Genomic DNA, 23,429 nt, shown 5'->3' with positions numbered 1-23,429 from the left:
GGTGCCTCGTATGAGAGGAGAGAGAGGTGCCTCGTATGAGAGGAGAGAGAGGTGCCTCGTATGAGAGGAGAGAGAGGTGCCTCGTATGAGAGGAGAGAGAGGTGCCTCGTATGAGAGGAGAGAGAGGTGCCTCGTATGAGAGGAGAGAGAGGTGCCTCGTATGAGAGGAGAGAGAGGTGCCTCGTATGAGAGGAGAGAGAGGTGCCTCGTATGAGAGGAGAGAGAGGTGCCTCGTATGAGAGGAGAGAGAGGTGCCTCGTATGAGAGGAGAGAGAGGTGCCTCGTATGAGAGGAGAGAGAGGTGCCTCGTATGAGAGGAGAGAGAGGTGCCTCGTATGAGAGGAGAGAGAGGTGCCTCGTATGAGAGGAGAGAGAGGTGCCTCGTATGAGAGGAGAGAGAGGTGCCTCGTATGAGAGGAGAGAGAGGTGCCTCGTATGAGAGGAGAGAGAGTGCCTCGTATGAGAGGAGAGAGAGGTGCCTCGTATGAGAGGAGAGAGAGGTGCCTCGTATGAGAGGAGAGAGAGGTGCCTCGTATGAGAGGAGAGAGAGGTGCCTCGTATGAGAGGAGAGAGAGGTGCCTCGTATGAGAGGAGAGAGGGGTGCCTCGTATGAGAGGAGAGAGGGGTGCCTCGTATGAGAGGAGAGAGGGGTGCCTCGTATGAGAGGAGAGAGGGGTGCCTCGTATGAGAGGAGAGAGGGGTGCCTCGTATGAGAGGAGAGAGAGGTGCCTCGTATGAGAGGAGAGAGAGGTGCCTCGTATGAGAGGAGAGAGGGGTGCCTCGTATGAGAGGAGAGAAAGGTGCCTCGTATGAGAGGAGAGAGGGGTGCCTCGTATGAGAGGAGAGAGGGGTGCCTCGTATGAGAGGAGAGAGGGGTGCCTCGTATGAGAGGAGAGAGAGGTGCCTCGTATGAGAGGAGAGAGGGGTGCCTCGTATGAGAGGAGAGAGAGGTGCCTCGTATGAGAGGAGAGAGAGGTGCCTCGTATGAGAGGAGAGAGAGGTGCCTCGTATGAGAGGAGAGAGAGGTGCCTCGTATGAGAGGAGAGAGGGGTGCCTCGTATGAGAGGAGAGAGGGGTGCCTCGTATGAGAGGAGAGAGAGGTGCCTCGTATGAGAGGAGAGAGGGGTGCCTCGTATGAGAGGAGAGGGGGTCCTCGTATGAAGGGGGGAGGGTGTGACTTGTATTTGAGGGGTGCCTAGTAAGAGAGAGAGAGGGGGGTGGTGGAAAAGAACAAGTGGGGCAGGATGTGGCGTGTTTATTTCAGAGTGAATATCAGTACTCTCTCTCTCTCTCTCTCTCTCTCTCTCTCTCTCTCTCTCTCTCTCTGTATATATATATATATATATATATATATATATATATATAAATATATATATAAATATATATATATATTTATATATATATTTATATATATTTATATATCTCACTCTGGACAGACGTTTTGATCCACAATGTCAAGTCACAACTAAACGAGAAGTAAAGAAGACCAAAAGACAGAGAGTGATAATGGAGAGAACAGAAAGAAGGAGATACTAGTAGTAGTAGTAATAGTAGTAGTAGTAGAAATAGTAGTAGTAATGGTAGCAGTAGTAATAGTAGTTGTAGTACTAGTAGTAGTAGCGGTAGCAGTAGTAATAGTAATAGTAGTAGTAGTAGTAGTAGTAGTAGTAATAGTAGTAGTAATGGTAGCAGTAGTAATAGTACTAGTAGTAACAGTAATAGTAGTAGTAGTAGTAGTAGCAGCAGTCTTAGTAGTAGTAGCAGTAGTAATATTAGTAGTATTAACAGTAATAGTAGTAGTAGTAACAGTAGTAATAGTAGTAGTAGTACTAGTAATAGTCGTAGAAATGGTAGCAGTAGTAATAGTACTAGTAGTAACAGTAATAGTACTAGTATTAACAGTAATAGTAGTAGTAGTAGTAGCAGTAGTAATAGTAGTAGTATTAATAGTAATAGTAGTAGTAGTAGTAGCAGTATTAATAGTAGTAGTATTAACAGTAATAGTAGTAATAATAGTAGTAGCAGTAGTAATAGTAGTAGTATTAACAGTAATATTAGTAATAGTAGTAGTAGCAGTAGTAATAGTAGTAGTATTAAAAGTAATAGTAGTAATAGTAGTAGTAGCAGTAGTAATAGTAGTAGTATTAACAGTAATATTAGTAATAGTAGTAGTAGCAGTAGTAATAGTAGTAGTATTAACAGTAATAGTAGTAGTAGTAGTAGCAGTAGTAATAGTAGTAGCATTAACAGTAGTAGTAGTAGCAGTAGTAGCAGTAGTAATAGTAGTAGTATTAACAGTAGTAGTAGTAGTAGCAGTAGTAGCAGTAGTAATAGTAGTAGTATTAACAGTAGTAGTAGTAGTAGCAGTAGTAGCAGTAGTAATAGTAGTAGTATTAACAGTAATAGTAGTAGTAGCAGTAGTAGCAGTAGTAATAGTAGTAGTATTAACAGTAATAGTAGTAGTATTAACAGTAATAGTAGTAATAGTAGTAGTAGCAGTAGTAATAGTAGTAGTATTAACAGTAATAGTAGTAGTAGCAGTAGTGTTGCCATGATAAAAGTAACAATAAGAAAGTAGGAGCAGTGGTAGTGAAAGAATTACAAATACCACTGATGATCTATAAGAACAAGAGAAACATTGTGGGAGAGCTACTGTGGGAGAGCTACTGTGGGAGAGCTGCTGTGGGAGAGCTACTGTGGGAGAGCTACTGTGGGAGAGATACTGTGGGAGAGCTACTGTGGGAGAGCTACTGTGGGAGAGATACTGTGGGAGAGATACTGTGGGAGAGCTACTGTGGGAGAGCTACTGTGGGAGAGATACTGTGGGAGAGATACTGTGGGAGAGATACTGTGGGAGAGCTACTGTGGGAGAGATACTGTGGGAGAGATACTGTGGGAGAGATACTGTGGGAGAGCTACTGTGGGAGAACTACTGTGGGAGAGATACTGTGGGAGAGCTACTGTGGGAGAGATGCTGTGGGAGAGCTACTGTGGGAGAGCTACTGTGGGAGAGCTACTGTGGGAGAGATACTGTGGGAGAGCTACTGTGGGAGAGCTACTGTGGGAGAACTACTGTGGGAGAGCTACTGTGGGAGAGCTGCTGTGGGAGAGCTACTGTGGGAGAGATACTGTGGGAGAGATACTGTGGGAGAGCTACTGTGGGAGAACTACTGTGGGAGAGATACTGTGGGAGAGCTACTGTGGGAGAGATGCTGTGGGAGAGCTACTGTGGGAGAGCTACTGTGGGAGAGCTACTGTGGGAGAGATACTGTGGGAGAGCTACTGTGGGAGAGCTACTGTGGGAGAACTACTGTGGGAGAGCTACTGTGGGAGAGCTGCTGTGGGAGAGCTACTGTGGGAGAGATGCTGTGGGAGAGCTACTGTGGGAGAGCTACTGTGGGAGAGTTATTGTGGGAGAGCTACTGTGGGAGAGCTGCTGTGGGAGAGCTACTGTGGGAGAGCTACTGTGGGAGAGTTATTGTGGGAGAGCTACTGTGGGAGAGCTGCTGTGGGAGAGCTACTGTGGGAAAGCTACTGTGGGAGAGCTACTGTGGGAGAAATACTGTGGGAGAGCTATTGTGGGAGAGCTACTGTGGGAGAGATACTGTGGGAGAGCTACTGTGGGAGAGCTACTGTGGGAGAGCTACTGTGGGAGAGCTACTGTGGGAGAGCTACTGTGGGAGAGCTACTTTGGGAGAGCTACTGTGGGAGAGCTACTGTGGGAGAGCTACTGTGCGAGAGCTACTGTGGGAGAGCTACTGTGGGAGAGCTACTGTGGGAGAACTACTGTCGGTGAGCTATTGTGGGAGAGCTACTGTGGGAGAGCTACTGTGGGAGAGCTACTGTGGGAGAGCTACTATGCGAGAACTACTGTGCGAGAGCTACTGTGGGAGAGCTACTGTGGGAGAACTACTGTCGGTGAGCTACTGTGGGAGAGCTACTGTGGGAGAGCTACTGTGGGAGAGCTACTTTGGGAGAGCTACTGTGGGAGAGCTACTGTGGGAGAGCTACTGTGCGAGAGCTACTGTGGGAGAGCTACTGTGGGAGAGCTACTGTGGGAGAACGACTGTCGGTGAGCTATTGTGGGAGAGCTACTGTGGGAGAGCTACTGTGGGAGAGCTACTGTGGGAGAGCTACTGTGGGAGAGCTGCTGTTGGAGAGCTACTGTGGGAGAGCTACTGTGGGAGAGCTACTGTACGAGAGCTACTGTGGGAGAGCTACTGTGGGAGAGCTACTGTGGGAGAGCTTCTGGGGGAGAGCTATTGTGGGAGAGCTACTTTGGGAGAGCTACTGTGGGAGAGCTATTGTGGGAGAGCTACTGTGGGAGAGCTATTGTGGGAGAGCTACTGTGGGAGAGTTACCGTGGGAGAGCTATTGTCGGAGAGCTACTGTGGGAGAGCTACTGTGGGAGAGATACTGTGGGAGAGCTACTGTGGGAGAACTACTGTCGGTGAGCTACTGTGGGAGAGCTACTGTGGGAGAGCTACTGTTGGAGAGCTACTGTGGGAGAGCTACTGTGGGAGAGCTACTGTGCGAGAGCTACTGTGGGAGAGCTACTGTGGGAGAGCTACTGTGGGAGAACTACTGTCGGTGAGCTACTGTGGGAGAGCTACTGTGGGAGAGCTACTATGCGAGAGCTACTGTGGGAGAGCTACTGTGGGAGAACTACTGTCGGTGAGCTACTGTGGGAGAGCTACTGTGGGAGAGCTACTGTGGGAGAACTACTGTCGGTGAGCTACTGTGGGAGAGCTACTGTGGGAGAGCTACTGTGGGAGAGCTACTGTGGGAGAGCTACTGTGGGAGAGCTACTGTGGGAGAACTACTGTCGGTGAGCTACTGTGGGAGAGCTACTGTGGGAGAGCTACTGTGGGAGAGCTACTGTGGGAGAGCTACTGTGGGAGAACTACTGTCGGTAAGCTACTGTGGGAGAGCTACTGTGGGAGAGCTACTGTGGGAGAGCTACTGTGGGAGAGCTACTGTGGGAGAACTACTGTGGGAGAGCTACTGTGGGAGAGCTACTGTGGGAGAGCTACTGTGGGTGAACTACTGTCGGTGAGCTACTGTGGGAGAGCTACTGTGGGAGAGCTACTGTGGGAGAGCTACTGTGGGAGAGCTACTGTGGGAGAACTACTGTCGGTGAGCTACTGTGGGAGAGCTACTGTGGGAGAGCTACTGTGGGAGAGCTACTGTGGGATAGCTACTGTGGGAGAGTTACTGTGGGAGAGCTACTGTGGGAGAACTACTGTCGGTGAGCTACTGTGGGAGAGCTACTGTGGGAGAGCTACTGTGGGAGAACTACTGTCGGTGAGCTATTGTGGGAGAGCTACTGTGGGAGAGCTACTGTGGGAGAGCTACTGTGGGAGAGCTACTGTGGGAGAGCTACTGTTGGAGAGCTACTGTGGGAGAGCTACTGTGGGAGAGCTACTGTACGAGAGCTACTGTGGGAGAGCTACTGTGGGAGAGCTACTGTGGGAGAGCTTCTGGGGGAGAGCTATTGTGGGAGAGCTACTTTGGGAGAGCTACTGTGGGAGAGCTATTGTGGGAGAGCTACTGTGGGAGAGCTATTGTGGGAGAGCTACTGTGGGAGAGTTACCGTGGGAGAGCTATTGTCGGAGAGCTACTGTGGGAGAGCTACTGTGGGAGAGATACTGTGGGAGAGCTACTGTGGGAGAACTACTGTCGGTGAGCTACTGTGGGAGAGCTACTGTGGGAGAGCTACTGTTGGAGAGCTACTGTGGGAGAGCTACTGTGGGAGAGCTACTTTGCGAGAGCTACTGTGGGAGAGCTACTGTGGGAGAACTACTGTCGGTGAGCTACTGTGGGAGAGCTACTGTGGGAGAGCTACTATGCGAGAGCTACTGTGCGAGAGCTACTGTGGGAGAGCTACTGTGGGAGAACTACTGTCGGTGAGCTACTGTGGGAGAGCTACTGTGGGAGAGCTACTGTGGGAGAGCTACTGTGGGAGAGATACTGTGGGAGAGCTACTGTGGGAGAGCTACTGTGGGAGAGCTACTGTGGGAGAACTACTGTCGGTGAGCTACTGTGGGAGAGCTACTGTGGGAGAGCTACTGTGGGAGAGCTACTGTGGGAGAGCTACTGTGGGAGAGCTACTGTGGGAAAACTACTGTGGGAGAGCTACTGTGGGAGAGCTACTGTGGGAGAGCTACTGTGGGTGAACTACTGTCGGTGAGCTACTGTGGGAAAGCTACTGTGGGAGAGCTACTGTGGTAGAGCTACTGTGGGAGAGCTACTGTGGGAGAACTACTGTCGGTGAGCTACTGTGGGAGAGCTACTGTGGGAGAGCTACTGTGGGAGAGCTACTGTGGGATAGCTACTGTGGGAGAGCTACTGTGGGAGAGCTACTGTGGGAGAACTACTGTCGGTGAGCTACTGTGGGAGAACTACTGTGGGAGAGCTACTGTGGGAGAGCTACTGTGGGAGAACTACTGTCGGTGAGCTATTGTGGGAGAGCTACTGTGGGAGAGCTACTGTGGGAGAGCTACTGTGGGAGAGCTACTGTGGGAGAGCTACTGTTTGAGAGCTACTGTGGGAGAGCTACTGTGGGAGAGCTACTGTACGAGAGCTACTGTGGGAGAGCTACTGTGGGAGAGCTACTGTGGGAGAGCTTCTGGGGGACAGCTATTGTGGGAGAGCTACTTTGGGAGAGCTACTGTGGGAGAGCTATTGTGGGAGAGCTACTGTGGGAGAGCTATTGTGGGAGAGCTACTGTGGGAGAGTTACCGTGGGAGAGCTATTGTCGGAGAGCTACTGTGGGAGAGCTACTGTGGGAGAGATACTGTGGGAGAGCTACTGTGGGAGAACTACTGTCGGTGAGCTACTGTGGGAGAGCTACTGTGGGAGAGCTACTGTTGGAGAGCTACTGTGGGAGAGCTACTGTGGGAGAGCTACTTTGCGAGAGCTACTGTGGGAGAGCTACTGTGGGAGAGCTACTGTGGGAGAACTACTGTCGGTGAGCTACTGTGGGAGAGCTACTGTGGGAGAGCTACTATGCGAGAGCTACTGTGCGAGAGCTACTGTGGGAGAGCTACTGTGGGAGAACTACTGTCGGTGAGCTACTGTGGGAGAGCTACTGTGGGAGAGCTACTGTGGGAGAGCTACTGTGGGAGAGATACTGTGGGAGAGCTACTGTGGGAGAGCTACTGTGGGAGAGCTACTGTGGGAGAACTACTGTCGGTGAGCTACTGTGGGAGAGCTACTGTGGGAGAGCTACTGTGGGAGAGCTACTGTGGGAGAGCTACTGTGGGAGAGCTACTGTGGGAGAACTACTGTGGGAGAGCTACTGTGGGAGAGCTACTGTGGGAGAGCTACTGTGGGTGAACTACTGTCGGTGAGCTACTGTGGGAGAGCTACTGTGGGAGAGCTACTGTGGTAGAGCTACTGTGGGAGAGCTACTGTGGGAGAACTACTGTCGGTGAGCTACTGTGGGAGAGCTACTGTGGGAGAGCTACTGTGGGAGAGCTACTGTGGGATAGCTACTGTGGGAGAGCTACTGTGGGAGAGCTACTGTGGGAGAACTACTGTCGGTGAGCTACTGTGGGAGAACTACTGTGGGAGAGCTACTGTGGGAGAGCTACTGTGGGAGAACTACTGTCGGTGAGCTATTGTGGGAGAGCTACTGTGGGAGAGCTACTGTGGGAGAGCTACTGTGGGAGAGCTACTGTGGGAGAGCTACTGTTTGAGAGCTACTGTGGGAGAGCTACTGTGGGAGAGCTACTGTACGAGAGCTACTGTGGGAGAGCTACTGTGGGAGAGCTACTGTGGGAGAGCTTCTGGGGGAGAGCTATTGTGGGAGAGCTACTTTGGGAGAGCTACTGTGGGAGAGCTATTGTGGGAGAGCTACTGTGGGAGAGCTACTGTGGGAGAGCTACTGTGGGAGAGTTACCGTGGGAGAGCTATTGTCGGAGAGCTACTGTGGGAGAGCTACTGTGGGAGAGATACTGTGGGAGAGCTACTGTGGGAGAACTACTGTCGGTGAGCTACTGTGGGAGAGCTACTGTGGGAGAGCTACTGTTGGAGAGCTACTGTGGGAGAGCTACTGTGGGAGAGATACTTTGCGAGAGCTACTGTGGGAGAGCTACTGTGGGAGAGCTACTGTGGGAGAACTACTGTCGGTGAGCTACTGTCGGTGAGCTACTGTGGGAGAGCTACTGTGGGAGAGCTACTGTGGGAGAGCTACTGTGGGAGAACTACTGTCGGTGAGCTACTGTGGGAGAGCTACTGTGGGAGAGCTACTGTGGGAGAGCTACTGTGGGAGAGCTACTGTGGGAGAGCTACTGTGGGAGAACTACTGTCGGTGAGCTACTGTGGGAGAGCTACTGTGGGAGAGCTACTGTGGGAGAGCTACTGTGGGAGAGCTACTGTGGGAGAACTACTGTGGGAGAGCTACTGTGGGAGAGCTACTGTGGGAGAGCTACTGTGGGTGAACTACTATCGGTGAGCTACTGTGGGAGAGCTACTGTGGGAGAGCTACTGTGGGAGAGCTACTGTGGGAGAACTACTGTCGGTGAGCTACTGTGGGAGAGCTACTGTGGGAGAGCTACTGTGGGAGACCTACTTTGGGATAGCTACTGTGGGAGAGCTACTGTGGGAGAGCTACTGTGGGAGAACTACTGTCGGTGAGCTACTGTGGGAGAGGTACTGTGGGAGAGCTACTGTGGGAGAGCTACTGTGGGAGAGCTACTGTGGGAGAACTACTGTGGGAGAGCTACTGTGGGAGAGCTACTGTGGGAGAGCTACTGTGGGAGAGCTACTGTGGGTGAACTACTGTCGGTGAGCTACTTTGGGAGAGCTACTGTGGGAGAGCTACTGTGGGAGAGCTACTGTGGGAGAACTACTGTCGGTGAGCTACTGTGGGAGAGCTACTGTGGGAGAGCTACTGTGGGAGAGCTACTGTGGGAGAGCTACTGTGGGAGAGCTACTGTGGGAGAGCTACTGTGGGAGAACTACTGTCGGTGAGCTAGTGTGGGAGAGCTACTGAGGGAGAGCTACTGTGGGAGAGCTACTGTGGGAGAGCTACTGTGGGAGAGCTACTGTGGGAGAGCTACTGTGGGAGAACTACTGTCGGTGAGCTACTGTGGGAGAGCTACTGTGGGAGAGCTACTGTGGGAGAGCTACTGTGGGAGAGCTACTGTGGGAGAGCTACTGTGGGAGAGCTACTGTGGGAGAGCTACTGTGGGAGAGCTACTGGCTCACGGGCGATGGACAAAACCCACCAAGACAGAAGAAGAAGAAGGTAAAAATAATGACAGAACAGAAATGAAGAGGAAGGAGAGAGGAAGACGAAGATCAGATCAAGTCACGAGTGTACTGAAGTTTAGAGCAGTGAACAAAGTAATGACAAGAGAAGGCAACTAGACAGACAAAGCCACGACTCTGATTCATGTTAGGAAAGTTGTATGTAAGAGAAGCTTGAACAAGATGGCGTCTGTGAAGGGTAGAAGAAGGGTAGACAGTTCTAGCAGAGGACCAGTTAATAGGGTGACTGTGATCTCTAACATGGCAGAAAAGAACAGTGTTAGTGTTGGAAACTATAATATTTCTTTTGTGCTGTTTACACAACCCGTACATGGGAGAGAGAAGCATAAGACGACGTTTCGGTTCAACCTGGACCACAACCCGTACATGGGAGAGAGAAGCTTAAGACGACGTTTCGGTTCAACCTGGACCACAACCCGTACATGGGAGAGAGAAGCTTAAGACGACGTTTCGGTTCAACCTGGACCATTTACAAAGTCACACTAACACACAAGAGTGAGGAAGCCAGTCACAATATTGTGATACGAGGGGAAGCATCAGTGGCACGAGGGGAAGCATCAGTGGCACGAGGGGAAGCATCTGTGGCACGACGGGAAGCATCAGTGACACGACGGTAAGCATCAGTGGCACGAGGGGAAGCATCTGTGGCACGACGGGAAGCATCAGTGGCACGAGGGGAAGCATCAGTGACACGAGGGGAAGCATCAGTGGCACGAGGGGAAGCATCAGTGGCACGAGGGGAAGCATCAGTGGCACGACGGGAAGCATCAGTGGCACGAGGGGAAGCATCAGTGACACGAGGGGAAGCATCAGTGGCACGAGGGGAAGCATCAGTGGCACGAGGGGAAGCATCAGTGACACGAGGGAAGCATCAGTGACACGAGGGGAAGCATCAATGACACAAGTGGAAGCATCAGTGGCACGAGGGGAAGCATCAGTGACACGAGGGGAAGCATCAGTGACACGAGGGGAAGCATCAGTGGCACGAGGGGAAGCATCAGTGGTACGAGGGGAAGCATCAGTGGCACGAGGGGAAGCATCAGTGGCACGAGGAGAAGCATCAGTGACACGAGGGGAAGCATCAGTAGCACGAGGGGAAGCATCAGTGACACGAAGGGAAGCATCAGTGGCACGAGGGGAAGCAACAGTGACACGAGGGGAAGCATCAGTGGCACGAGGGGAAGAATCAGTTGCACGAGGGGAAGCATCAGTGGCACGAGGGGAAGCATCAGTGACACGAGGGGAAGCATCAGTTGCACGAGGGGAAGCATCAGTGGCACGAGGGGAAGCATCAGTGGCACGAGGGGAAGAATCAGTGCCACGAGGGGAAGCATCAGTGCCACGAGGGGAAGCATCAGTGACACGAGGGGAAGCATCAGTTGCACGAGGGGAAGCATCAGTGGCACGAGGGGAAGCATCAGTGGCACGAGGGGAAGAATCAGTGTCACGAGGGGAAGCATCAGTGACACGAGGGGAAGCATCAGTGACACGAGGGGAAGCATCAGTTGCACGAGGGGAAGCATCAGTGTCTCGAGGGGAAGCATCAGTGGCACGATGGGAAGAATCAGTGGCACGATGGGAAGCATCAGTGACACGAGGGGAAGCATCAGTGGCACGAGGGGAAGCATCAGTGACACGAGGGGAAGCATCAGTGGCACGAGGGGAAGCATCAGTGACACAAGGGGAAGCATCAGCGGCACGAGGGAAGCATCAGTGGCACGAGGGGAAGCATCAGTGGCACGAGGGAAGCATCAGTGGCACGAGGGGAAGCATCAGTGACACGAGGGGAAGCATCAGTGACACGAGGGGAAGCATCAGTGACACGAGGGGAAGCATCAGTGACACGAGGGGAAGCATCAGTGACACGAGGGGAAGCATCAGTGACACGAGGGGAAGCATCAGTGACACGAGGGGAAGCATCAGTGACACGAGGGGAAGCATCAGTGACACGAGGGGAAGCATCAGTGACACGAGGGGAAGCATCAGTGACACGAGGGGAAGCATCAGTGACACGAGGGGAAGCATCAGTGGCACGAGGGGAAGCATCAGTGACACGAGGGGAAGCATCAGTGACACGAGGGGAAGCATCAGTGACACGAGGGGAAGCATCAGTGACACGAGGGGAAGCATCAGTGACACGAGGGGAAGCATCAGTGACACGAGGGGAAGCATCAGTGACACGAGGGGAAGCATCAGTGACACGAGGGGAAGCATCAGTGACACGAGGGGAAGCATCAGTGACACGAGGGGAAGCATCAGTGACACGAGGGGAAGCATCAGTGACACGAGGGGAAGCATCAGTGGCACGAGGGGAAGCATCAGTGACACGAGGGGAAGCATCAGTGACACGAGGGGAAGCATCAGTGACACGAGGGGAAGCATCAGTGACACGAGGGGAAGCATCAGTGACACGAGGGGAAGCATCAGTGGCACGAGGGGAAGCATCAGTGGCACGAGGGGAAGCATCAGTGGCACGAGGGGAAGCATCAGTGACACGAGGGGAAGCATCAGTGACACGAGGGGAAGCATCAGTGGCACGAGGGGAAGCATCAGTGACACGAGGGGAAGCATCAGTGACACGAGGGGAAGCATCAGTGGCACGAGGGGAAGCATCAGTGGCACGAGGGGAAGCATCAGTGACACGAGGGGAAGCATCAGTGACACGAGGGGAAGCATCAGTGGCACGAGGGGAAGCATCAGTGGCACGAGGGGAAGCATCAGTGACACGAGGGGAAGCATCAGTGACACGAGGGGAAGCATCAGTGGCACGAGGGGAAGCATCAGTGACACGAGGGGAAGCATCAGTGACACGAGGGGAAGCATCAGTGACACGAGGGGAAGCATCAGTGGCACGAGGGGAAGCATCAGTGGCACGAGGGGAAGCATCAGTGACACGAGGGGAAGCATCAGTGGCACGAGGGGAAGCATCAGTGGCACGAGGGGAAGCATCAGTGGCACGAGGGGAAGCATCAGTGACACGAGGGGAAGTATCAGTGACACGAGGGGAAGCATCAGTGACACGAGGGGAAGCATCAGTGGCACGAGGGGAAGCATCAGTGGCACGAGGGGAAGCATCAGTGACACGAGGGGAAGCATCAGTGACACGACGGTAAGCATCAGTGGCACGAGGGGAAGCATCTGTGGCACGACGGGAAGCATCAGTGGCACGAGGGGAAGCATCAGTGACACGAGGGGAAGCATCAGTGGCACGAGGGGAAGCATCAGTGGCACGAGGGGAAGCATCAGTGGCACGACGGGAAGCATCAGTGGCACGAGGGGAAGCATCAGTGACACGAGGGGAAGCATCAGTGGCACGAGGGGAAGCATCAGTGGCACGAGGGGAAGCATCAGTGACACGAGGGAAGCATCAGTGACACGAGGGGAAGCATCAATGACACAAGTGGAAGCATCAGTGGCACGAGGGGAAGCATCAGTGACACGAGGGGAAGCATCAGTGACACGAGGGGAAGCATCAGTGGCACGAGGGGAAGCATCAGTGGTACGAGGGGAAGCATCAGTGGCACGAGGGGAAGCATCAGTGGCACGAGGAGAAGCATCAGTGACACGAGGGGAAGCATCAGTAGCACGAGGGGAAGCATCAGTGACACGAAGGGAAGCATCAGTGGCACGAGGGGAAGCATCAGTGACACGAGGGGAAGCATCAGTGGCACGAGGGGAAGAATCAGTTGCACGAGGGGAAGCATCAGTGGCACGAGGGGAAGCATCAGTGACACGAGGGGAAGCATCAGTTGCACGAGGGGAAGCATCAGTGGCACGAGGGGAAGCATCAGTGGCACGAGGGGAAGAATCAGTGGCACGAGGGGAAGCATCAGTGACACGAGGGGAAGCATCAGTGACACGAGGGGAAGCATCAGTTGCACGAGGGGAAGCATCAGTGGCACGAGGGGAAGCATCAGTGGCACGAGGGGAAGAATCAGTGGCACGAGGGGAAGCATCAGTGACACGAGGGGAAGCATCAGTGACACGAGGGGAAGCATCAGTTGCACGAGGGGAAGCATCAGTGGCACGAGGGGAAGCATCAGTGGCACGAGGGGAAGAATCAGTGGCACGAGGGGAAGCATCAGTGACACGAGGGGAAGCATCAGTGGCACGAGGGGAAGCATCAGTGACACGAGGGGAAGCATCAGTGGCACGAGGGGAAGCATCAGTGACACAAGGGGAAGCATCAGCGGCACGAGGGAAGCATCAGTGGCACGAGGGGAAGCATCAGTGGCACGAGGGGAAGCATCAGTGACACGAGGGGAAGCATCAGTGACACGAGGGGAAGCATCAGTGACACGAGGGGAAGCATCAGTGACACGAGGGGAAGCATCAGTGACACGAGGGGAAGCATCAGTGACACGAGGGGAAGCATCAGTGACACGAGGGGAAGCATCAGTGACACGAGGGGAAGCATCAGTGACACGAGGGGAAGCATCAGTGACACGAGGGGAAGCATCAGTGACACGAGGGGAAGCATCAGTGACACGAGGGGAAGCATCAGTGACACGAGGGGAAGCATCAGTGACACGAGGGGAAGCATCAGTGACACGAGGGGAAGCATCAGTGACACGAGGGGAAGCATCAGTGACACGAGGGGAAGCATCAGTGACACGAGGGGAAGCATCAGTGACACGAGGGGAGGGGAAGCATCAGTGACACGAGGGGAAGCATCAGTGACACGAGGGGAAGCATCAGTGACACGAGGGGAAGCATCAGTGACACGAGGGGAAGCATCAGTGACACGAGGGGAAGCATCAGTGACACGAGGGGAAGCATCAGTGACACGAGGGGAAGCATCAGTGACACGAGGGGAAGCATCAGTGACACGAGGGGAAGCATCAGTGACACGAGGGGAAGCATCAGTGACATCGACACGAGGGGAAGCATCAGTGCATCAGTGGCACGAGGGGAAGCATCAGTGACACGAGGGGAAGCATCAGTGACACGAGGGGAAGCATCAGTGGCACGAGGGGAAGCATCAGTGGCACGAGGGGAAGCATCAGTGACACGAGGGGAAGCATCAGTGACACGAGGGGAAGCATCAGTGGCACGAGGGGAAGCATCAGTGGCACGAGGGGAAGCATCAGTGACACGAGGGGAAGCATCAGTGACACGAGGGGAAGCATCAGTGGCACGAGGGGAAGCATCAGTGGCACGAGGGGAAGCATCAGTGACACGAGGGGAAGCATCAGTGACACGAGGGGAAGCATCAGTGGCACGAGGGGAAGCATCAGTGGCACGAGGGGAAGCATCAGTGACACGAGGGGAAGCATCAGTGACACGAGGGGAAGCATCAGTGGCACGAGGGGAAGCATCAGTGGCACGAGGGGAAGCATCAGTGACACGAGGGGAAGCATCAGTGACACGAGGGGAAGCATCAGTGGCACGAGGGGAAGCATCAGTGGCACGAGGGGAAGCATCAGTGACACGAGGGGAAGCATCAGTGACACGAGGGGAAGCATCAGTGACACGAGGGGAAGCATCAGTGACACGAGGGGAAGCATCAGTGACACGAGGGGAAGCATCAGTGACACGAGGGGAAGCATCAGTGACACGAGGGGAAGCATCAGTGACACGAGGGGAAGCATCAGTGGCACGAGGGGAAGCATCAGTGACACGAGGGGAAGCATCAGTGACACGAGGGGAAGCATCAGTGACACGAGGGGAAGCATCAGTGACACGAGGGGAAGCATCAGTCAGTGACACGAGGGGAAGCATCAGTGACACGAGGGGAAGCATCAGTGACACGAGGGGACGCATCAGGCACGAGGGGAAGCATCAGTCAGTGACACGAGGGGAAGCATCAGTGGCACGAGGGGAAGCATCAGTGGCACGAGGGGAAGCATCAGTGACACGAGGGGAAGCATCAGTGACACGAGGGGAAGCATCAGTGGCACGAGGGGAAGCATCAGTGGCACGAGGGGAAGCATCAGTGACACGAGGGGAAGCATCAGTGACACGAGGGGAAGCATCAGTGGCACGAGGGGAAGCATCAGTGGCACGAGGGGAAGCATCAGTGACACGAGGGGAAGCATCAGTGACACGAGGGGAAGCATCAGTGGCACGAGGGGAAGCATCAGTGGCACGAGGGGAAGCATCAGTGACACGAGGGGAAGCATCAGTGACACGAGGGGAAGCATCAGTGGCACGAGGGGAAGCATCAGTGGCACGAGGGGAAGCATCAGTGACACGAGGGGAAGCATCAGTGACACGAGGGGAAGCATCAGTGGCACGAGGGGAAGCATCAGTGGCACGAGGGGAAGCATCAGTGACACGAGGGGAAGCATCAGTGACACGAGGGGAAGCATCAGTGACACGAGGGGAAGCATCAGTGACACGAGGGGAAGCATCAGTGACACGAGGGGAAGCATCAGTGACACGAGGGGAAGCATCAGTGACACGAGGGGAAGCATCAGTGACACGAGGGGAAGCATCAGTCAGTGAGGGGAAGCATCAGTGACACGAGGGGAAGCATCAGTGACACGAGGGGAAGCATCAGTGACACGAGGGGAAGCATCAGTGACACGAGGGGAAGCATCAGTGACACGAGGGGAAGCATCAGTGACACGAGGGGAAGCATCAGTGACACGAGGGGAAGCATCAGTGGCACGAGGGGAAGCATCAGTGGCACGAGGGGAAGCATCAGTGACACGAGGGGAAGCATCAGTGACACGAGGGGAAGCATCAGTGACACGAGGGGAAGCATCAGTGGCACGAGGGGAAGCATCAGTGACACGAGGGGAAGCATCAGTGACACGAGGGGAAGCATCAGTGACACGAGGGGAAGCATCAGTGACACGAGGGGAAGCATCAGTGGCACGAGGGGAAGCATCAGTGGCACGAGGGGAAGCATCAGTCAGTGGACACGAGGGGAAGCATCTGTGACACGAGGGGAAGCATCAGTGACACGAGGGGAAGCATCAGTGACACGAGGGGAAGCATCAGGCACGAGGGGAAGCATCAGTGACACGAAGGGAAGCATCAGTGACACGAGGGGAAGCATCAGTGACACGAGGGGAAGACACGAGGGGAAGCATCAGTGGCACGAGGGGAAGCATCAGTGGCACGAGGGGAAGCACCAGTCACACGAGGGGAAGCATCAGTGGCACGAGGGGAAGCATCAGTGTCACGAGGGGAAGCATCAGTGACACGAGGGGAAGCATCAGTGACACGAGGGGAAGCATCAGTGGCACGAGGGGAAGCATCAGTGACACGAGGGGAAGCATCAGTGGCACGAGGGGAAGCATCAGTGGGACGAGTGGAAGCATCAGTGACACGAGGGACGCATCAGTGGCACGAGGGGAAGCATCAGTGTCACGAGGGGAAGCATCATCAGTGACACGAGGGGAAGCATCAGTGACACGAGGGGAAGCATCAGTGGCACGAGGGGACACGAGGGGAAGCATCAGTGTCACGAGGGGAAGCATCAGTGGCACGAGGGGAAGCATCAGTGACACGAGGGGAAGCATCAGTGACACGAGGGGAAGCATCAGTGGCACGAGTGACACGAGGGGAAGCATCAGTGACACGAGGGGAAGCATCAGTGGCACGAGGGGAAGCATCAGTGACACGAGGGGAAGCATCAGTGACACGAGGGGAAGCATCAGTGACACGAGGGGAATCATCAGTGGCACGTTGGGAAGCATCAGTGGCACGAGGGGAAGCATCAGTGACACGAGGGGAAGCATCAGTGGCACGAGGGGAAGCATCAGTGGCACGAGGGGAAGCATCAGTGACACGAGGGGAAAGCATCAGTGGCACGAGGGGAAGCATCAGTGGCACGAGGGGAAGCATCAGTGACACGAGGGGAAGCATCAGTGGCACGAGGGGAAGCATCAGTGACACGAGGGGAAGCATCAGTGACACCAGGGTAAGCATCAGTGACACAGCATCAGTGACACGAGGGGAAGCATCAGTGACACGAGGGGAAGCATCAGTGGCACGAGGGGAAGCATCAGTGGCACGAGGGGAAGCATCAGTGGACACGAGGGGAAGCATCAGTGACACGAGGGGAAGCATCAGTGACACGAGGGGAAGCATCAGTGACACGAGGGGAAGCATCAGTGACACGAGGGGAAGCATCAGTGACACGAGGGGAAGCATCAGTGACACGAGGGGAAGCATCAGTGACACGAGGGGAAGCATCAGTGACACGAGGGGAAGCATCAGTGACACGAGGGGAAGCATCAGTGACACGAGGGGAAGCATCAGTGACACGAGGGGAAGCATCAGTGGCACGAGGAGAGGCATCAGTGACACGAGGGGAAGCATCAGTGGCACGAGGGGAAGCATCAGTGACACGAGGGGAAGCATCAGTGACACGAGGGGAAGCATCAGTGACACGAGGGGAAGCATCAGTGACACGAGGGGAAGCATCAGTGACACGAGGGGAAGCATCAGTGACACGAGGGGAAGCATCAGTGACACGAGGGGAAGCATCAGTGGCACGAGGGGAAGCATCAGTGGCACGAGGGGAAGCATCAGTGACACGAGGGGAAGCATCAGTGGCACGAGGGGAAGCATCAGTGGCACGAGGGGAAGCATCAGTGGCACGAGGGGAAGGCACGAGGGGAAGCATCAGTGTCACGAGGGGAAGCATCAGTGACACGAGGGGAAGCATCAGTGGCACGAGGGGAAGCATCAGTGACACGAGGGGAAGCATCAGTGACACGAGGGGAAGCATCAGTGGGACGAGGGGAAGCATCAGTGACACGAGGGGAAGCATCAGTGACACGAGGGGAAGCATCAGTGACACGAGGGGAAGCATCAGTGGACACGAGGGGAAGCATCAGTGGCACGAGGGGGAGCATCAGTGGCACGAGGGGAAGCATCAGTGACACGAGGGGAAGCATCAGTGACACGAGGGGAAGCATCAGTGACACGAGGGGAAGCATCAGTGACACGAGGGGAAGCATCAGTGACACGAGGGGAAGCATCAGTGACACGAGGGGAAGCATCAGTGACACGAGGGGAAGCATCAGTGACACGAGGGGAAGCATCAGTGACACGAGGGGAAGCATCAGTGGCACGAGGGGAAGCATCAGTGACACGAGGGGAAGCATCAGTGTCACGAGGGGAAGCATCAGTGACACGAGGGGAAGCATCAGTGACACGAGGGGAAGCATCAGTGACACGAGGGGAAGCATCAGTGACACGAGGGGAAGCATCAGTGACACGAGGGGAAGCATCAGTGGCACGAGGGGAAGCATCAGTGGCACGAGGGGAAGCATCAGTGGCACGAGGGGAAGCATCAGTGACACGAGGGGAAGCATCAGTGACACGAGGGGAAGCATCAGTGACACGAGGGGAAGCATCAGTGACACGAGGGGAAGCATCAGTGGCACGAGGGGAAGCATCAGTGGCACGAGGGGAAGCATCAGTGACACGAGGGGAAGCATCAGTGGCACGAGGGGAAGCATCAGTGACACGAGGGGAAGCATCAGTGGCACGAGGGGAAGCATCAGTGACACGAGGGGAAGCATCAGTGGCACGAGGGGAAGCATCAGTGACACGAGGGGAAGCATCAGTGACACGAGGGGAAGCATCAGTGGCACGAGGGGAAGCATCAGTGGCACGAGGGGAAGCATCAGTGACACGAGGGGAAGCATCAGTGGCACGAGGGGAAGCATCAGTGACACGAGGGGAAGCATCAGTGGCGCGAGGGGAAGCATCAGTGACACGAGGGGAAGCATCAGTGACACGAGGGGAAGCATCAGTGGCACGAGGGGAAGCATCAGTGGCACGAGGGGAAGCATCAGTGGCACGAGGGGAAGCATCAGTGACACGAGGGGAAGCATCAGTGGCACGAGGGGAAGCATCAGTGACACGAGGGGAAGCATCAGTGGCACGAGGGGAAGCATCAACTAGTTCACTACCAAGAATATATTAGTCTAATGGAAAGTAAGTTTGGTATCTAGAGGATGTAAAGTGCCACTAAGACTGAGGATGTAAAGTGCCACTAAGACTGAGGATGTAAAGTGCCACTAAGACTGAGGATGTAAAGTGCCACTAAGACTGAGGATGTAAAGTGCCACTAAGACTGAGGATGTAAAGTGCCACTAAGACTGGAGATGTAAAGTGCCACTAAGACTGAGGATGTAAAGTGCCACTAAGACTGAGGATGTAAAGTGCCACTAAGACTGAGGATGTAAAGTGCCACTAAGACTGAGGATGTAAAGTGCCACTAAGACTGAGGATGTAAAGTGCCACTAAGACTGAGGATGTAAAGTGCCACTAACACTGGGGATGTAAAGTGCCACTAAGACTGAGGATGTAAAGTGCCACTAAGACTGAGGATGTAAAGTGCCACTAAGACTGAGGATGTAAAGTGCCACTAAGACTGGAGATGTAAAGTGCCACTAAGACTGAGGATGTAAAGTGCCACTAAGACTGAGGATGTAAAGTGCCACTAACACTGGGGATGTAAAGTGCCACTAAGACTGAGGATGTAAAGTGCCACTAAGACTGAGGATGTAAAGTGCCACTAAGACTGGAGATGTAAAGTGCCACTAAGACTGAGGATGTAAAGTGCCACTAAGACTGAGGATGTAAAGTGCCACTAAGACTGAGGATGTAAAGTGCCACTAAGACTGGAGATGTAAAGTGCCACTAAGACTGGGGATGTAAAGTGCCACTAAGACTGAGGATGTAAAGTGCCACTAAGACTGAGGATGTAAAGTGCCACTAAGACTGAGGATGTAAAGTGCCACTAAGACTGGAGATGTAAAGTGCCACTAAGACTGGGGATGTAAAGTGCCACTAACACTGGGGATGTAAAGTGCCACTAAGACTGAGGATGTAAAGTGCCACTAAGACTGGAGATGTAAAGTGCCACTAAGACTGAGGATGTAAAGTGCCACTAAGACTGAGGATGTAAAGTGCCACTAACACTGGGGATGTAAAGTGCCACTAAGACTGGAGATGTAAAGTGCCACTAAGACTGGGGATGTAAAGTGCCACTAACACTGGGGATGTAAAGTGCCACTAAGACTGAGGATGTAAAGTGCCACTAAGACTGGAGATGTAAAGTGCCACTAAGACTGAGGATGTAAAGTGCCACTAAGACTGAGGATGTAAAGTGCCACTAAGACTGAGGATGTAAAGTGCCACTAAGACTGGAGATGTAAAGTGCCACTAAGACTGGGGATGTAAAGTGCCACTAAGACTGAGGATGTAAAGTGCCACTAAGACTGAGGATGTAAAGTGCCACTAAGACTGAGGATGTAAAGTGCCACTAAGACTGGAGATGTAAAGTGCCACTAAGACTGGGGATGTAAAGTGCCACTAACACTGGGGATGTAAAGTGCCACTAAGACTGGGGATGTAAAGTGCCACTAAGACTGAGGATGTAAAGTGCCACTAACACTGGGGATGTAAAGTGCCACTAAGACTGAGGATGTAAAGTGCCACTAAGACTGAGGATGTAAAGTGCCACTAAGACTGGAGATGTAAAGTGCCACTAAGACTGGGGATGTAAAGTGCCACTAACACTGGGGATGTAAAGTGCCACTAAGACTGGGGATGTAAAGTGCCACTAAGACTGAGGATGTAAAGTGCCACTAACACTGGGGATGTAAAGTGCCACTAAGACTGGAGATGTAAAGTGCCACTAAGACTGGGGATGTAAAGTGCCACTAACACTGGGGATGTAAAGTGCCACTAACACTGGGGATGTAAAGTGCCACTAACACTGGGGATGTAAAGTGCCACTAACACTGGGGATGTAAAGTGCCACTAACACTGGGGATGTAAAGTGCCACTAACACTGGGGATGTAAAGTGCCACTAACACTGGGGATGTAAAGTGCCACTAACACTGGGGATGTAAAGTGCCACTAACACTGGGGATGTAAAGTGCCACTAACACTGGAGATGTAAAGTGCCACCAAGACTGGGGATGTAAAGTGCCACCAAGACTGGGGATGTAAAGTGCCACCAAGACTGGGGATGTAAAGTGCCACCAAGACTGGGGATGTAAAGTGCCACCAAGACTGGGGATGTAAAGTGCCACCAAGACTGGGGATGTAAAGTGCCACCAAGACTGGGGATGTAAAGTGCCACCAAGACTGGGGATGTAAAGTGCCACCAAGACTGGGGATATAGGGGAGGCAAACAACAGGAAATTTCACAGATGTATGTATGAGGTGAAGAAATACAGAGTTGATGATACCGGAATAAGAGCCGAGACGAGACAACAATGACTTGTGATGAGTTGTGTCCAGAGGCAAATTTATTCATATAGCAAAATAAGTAAAAATATTTGGAGAATGACTCATTCGATCGTCTTCACACTCTCACCACTGATCTGTTTTTTTTTCCAGTGCATTGGTCCATGCTGTTAATAGGTGTCATAATGAGTCCCAATTAGCCAATTGGATAAGATAGTGATGTTCACCAATATTCAGCATCTAAAGAATGCTCTATTCGATCGGCTTCAGATTATTAATGATACTGGATCTTGGGAGAAGAAGAATGATCCGGTAACTTGACTTCGTGTCGGTGCAAATTTGAAATTTTACTGAAACTGTTGGAGAAACAAATAATGTAGTCGTTGGGATGAGATCTGTTACTTCAGAATGCTCTTGACGACTGGTTTCAAACCTCCTCTGTTGGTAAGCTTTATTAATGGAAAGCTTAGTGCTCACCTTGAGCTTTGTCAACATCCGCTTTGCCAATTCTGTTTTCTCCACCCCTTTCCCCTCCCTTCCCACGTTGAACTCTGGTCCTTCGATTGTGAGCCGTACGTACTAACACTGAGTCACGAGGGAACTTTTCGCTGTGTGTAGAGTGTTTTGCAACTGTATATGACTTGATGAAGCTCCAGGCTGACCGAAATGTTGTCACAATAAGAGCTCTAGGAACATTGTGTGGAAGAGAAGCAGATATTAAGAGAGAGAGAGAGAGAGAGAGAGAGAGAGAGAGAGAGAGATGTGGTTTAAAGGCACATAAACAAACACTAGGACATATTTATTAGAAAACGTTTCGGTCCTGGGACTTTAATCACATCTAGAAGTGATTAAGGTCCCAGGTATCTTTCTAAACCAGTTCGTCGGTACCTATTACTAAGGTTAATACCGGAGACAGTTGTAAATTAGGTACCTTTAATGAAGCCAAGGGTCTGGCTGAGCGCGACGGTGGGATGCCCGCACGAGTCCATGGCCAGAGTGCCCAGCGTGATTCCTGGAAGCAGCTCAGGTGTGGTGTTGATCTCGTCCAGCGTGAAGAGTAGAGCTTCCAGCGCCTGGATCCCGTCGTCATCCTGAGGTGCCGCCACAACCATGGAAGATCAACGTTGTTGTAAGGTTAGACGGTGGGGAGGAGGGGGTGTTCACGCCCCACAATGATGTGTGCACCTGCACTGTGTTGTGGGCACATCCCTTGTGTTGTGTGCGCATCCCCTGTGTTGTGTGCACCTCCCCTGTGTTGTGTGCACCTCTCCTGTGTTGTGTGCACATCCCCTGTGTTGTGTGTATATCCCATGTGTTGAGTGCACATCCTTGTGTTGAGTGCACCTTCCCTGTGTTGTGTGCATCTCTCCTGTGTTGTGTGCACCTCCCTGTGTTATGTGTACCTCTCTTGTGTTGTATGCATTTCCCCTGTGTTGTGTGCACCTCCCCTGTGTTGTGTGCACCTCCCCTTTGTTGTGTTCACCTCCTTGTGTTGTGTGCACATCCCCTGTGTTGTGTGGACCTCCTTGTCTTGTGTGCACCTTCCCTGTGGTGTGTGCATCTCTCCTGTGTTGTGTGCACCTCCGTTGTGTTATGTGCACCTCCCATGTGTTGTGTGCACCTCCTTGTGTTGTGTGTACCTCCCGTGTGTTGTGTGCACCTCTCCTGTGTTGTGTGCACCTCCCCTGTGTTGGGTGCACCACTCCTGTGTTGTGTGCACCTCCCCTGTAGTGTGTGTGCACCTCTCCTGCGTTGTGTGCACCTCCCCTGCGTTGTGTGCACCTTCCCTGTGTTGTGTGCACCTCCCCTGTGTTGTATGCACCTCCCCTGTGTTGTGCGCACCTTCCTTGTGTTGTGTGCACCTCCTTGTGTTGTATGCACGTTCCCTGTGTTGTGTGCTCCTCTCCTGTGTTGTGTGCACCTCCCCTGTGTTGTGTGCACCTCCCCTGTGTTGTGTGCACCTCCCCTTTGTTGTGTTCACCTC

General features: G+C 53.3%; 1 protein-coding gene across 2 annotated transcripts in view; it reads right to left on the bottom strand.

The window, feature by feature from the left end:
• The window catches only part of LOC128688348 (metabotropic glutamate receptor 3), a 63,954-nt gene that overhangs the window by 37,460 nt on the left and 3,065 nt on the right, over positions 1–23,429 (bottom strand). For both annotated transcript variants that reach the window (XM_070086705.1, XM_070086706.1), the window contains exon 2: positions 22,377–22,536. In XM_070086705.1, coding sequence (XP_069942806.1) covers positions 22,377–22,536 — 160 coding nt within the window. The remainder of the gene's footprint in view (positions 1–22,376; positions 22,537–23,429) is intronic.

This window comes from Cherax quadricarinatus, chromosome 19 (genome assembly GCF_038502225.1).
Source record: "Cherax quadricarinatus isolate ZL_2023a chromosome 19, ASM3850222v1, whole genome shotgun sequence".
NCBI classification, from domain to species: Eukaryota; Metazoa; Arthropoda; class Malacostraca; order Decapoda; family Parastacidae; genus Cherax; species Cherax quadricarinatus.
This window is presented reverse-complemented; position numbering and strand designations above follow the sequence as displayed.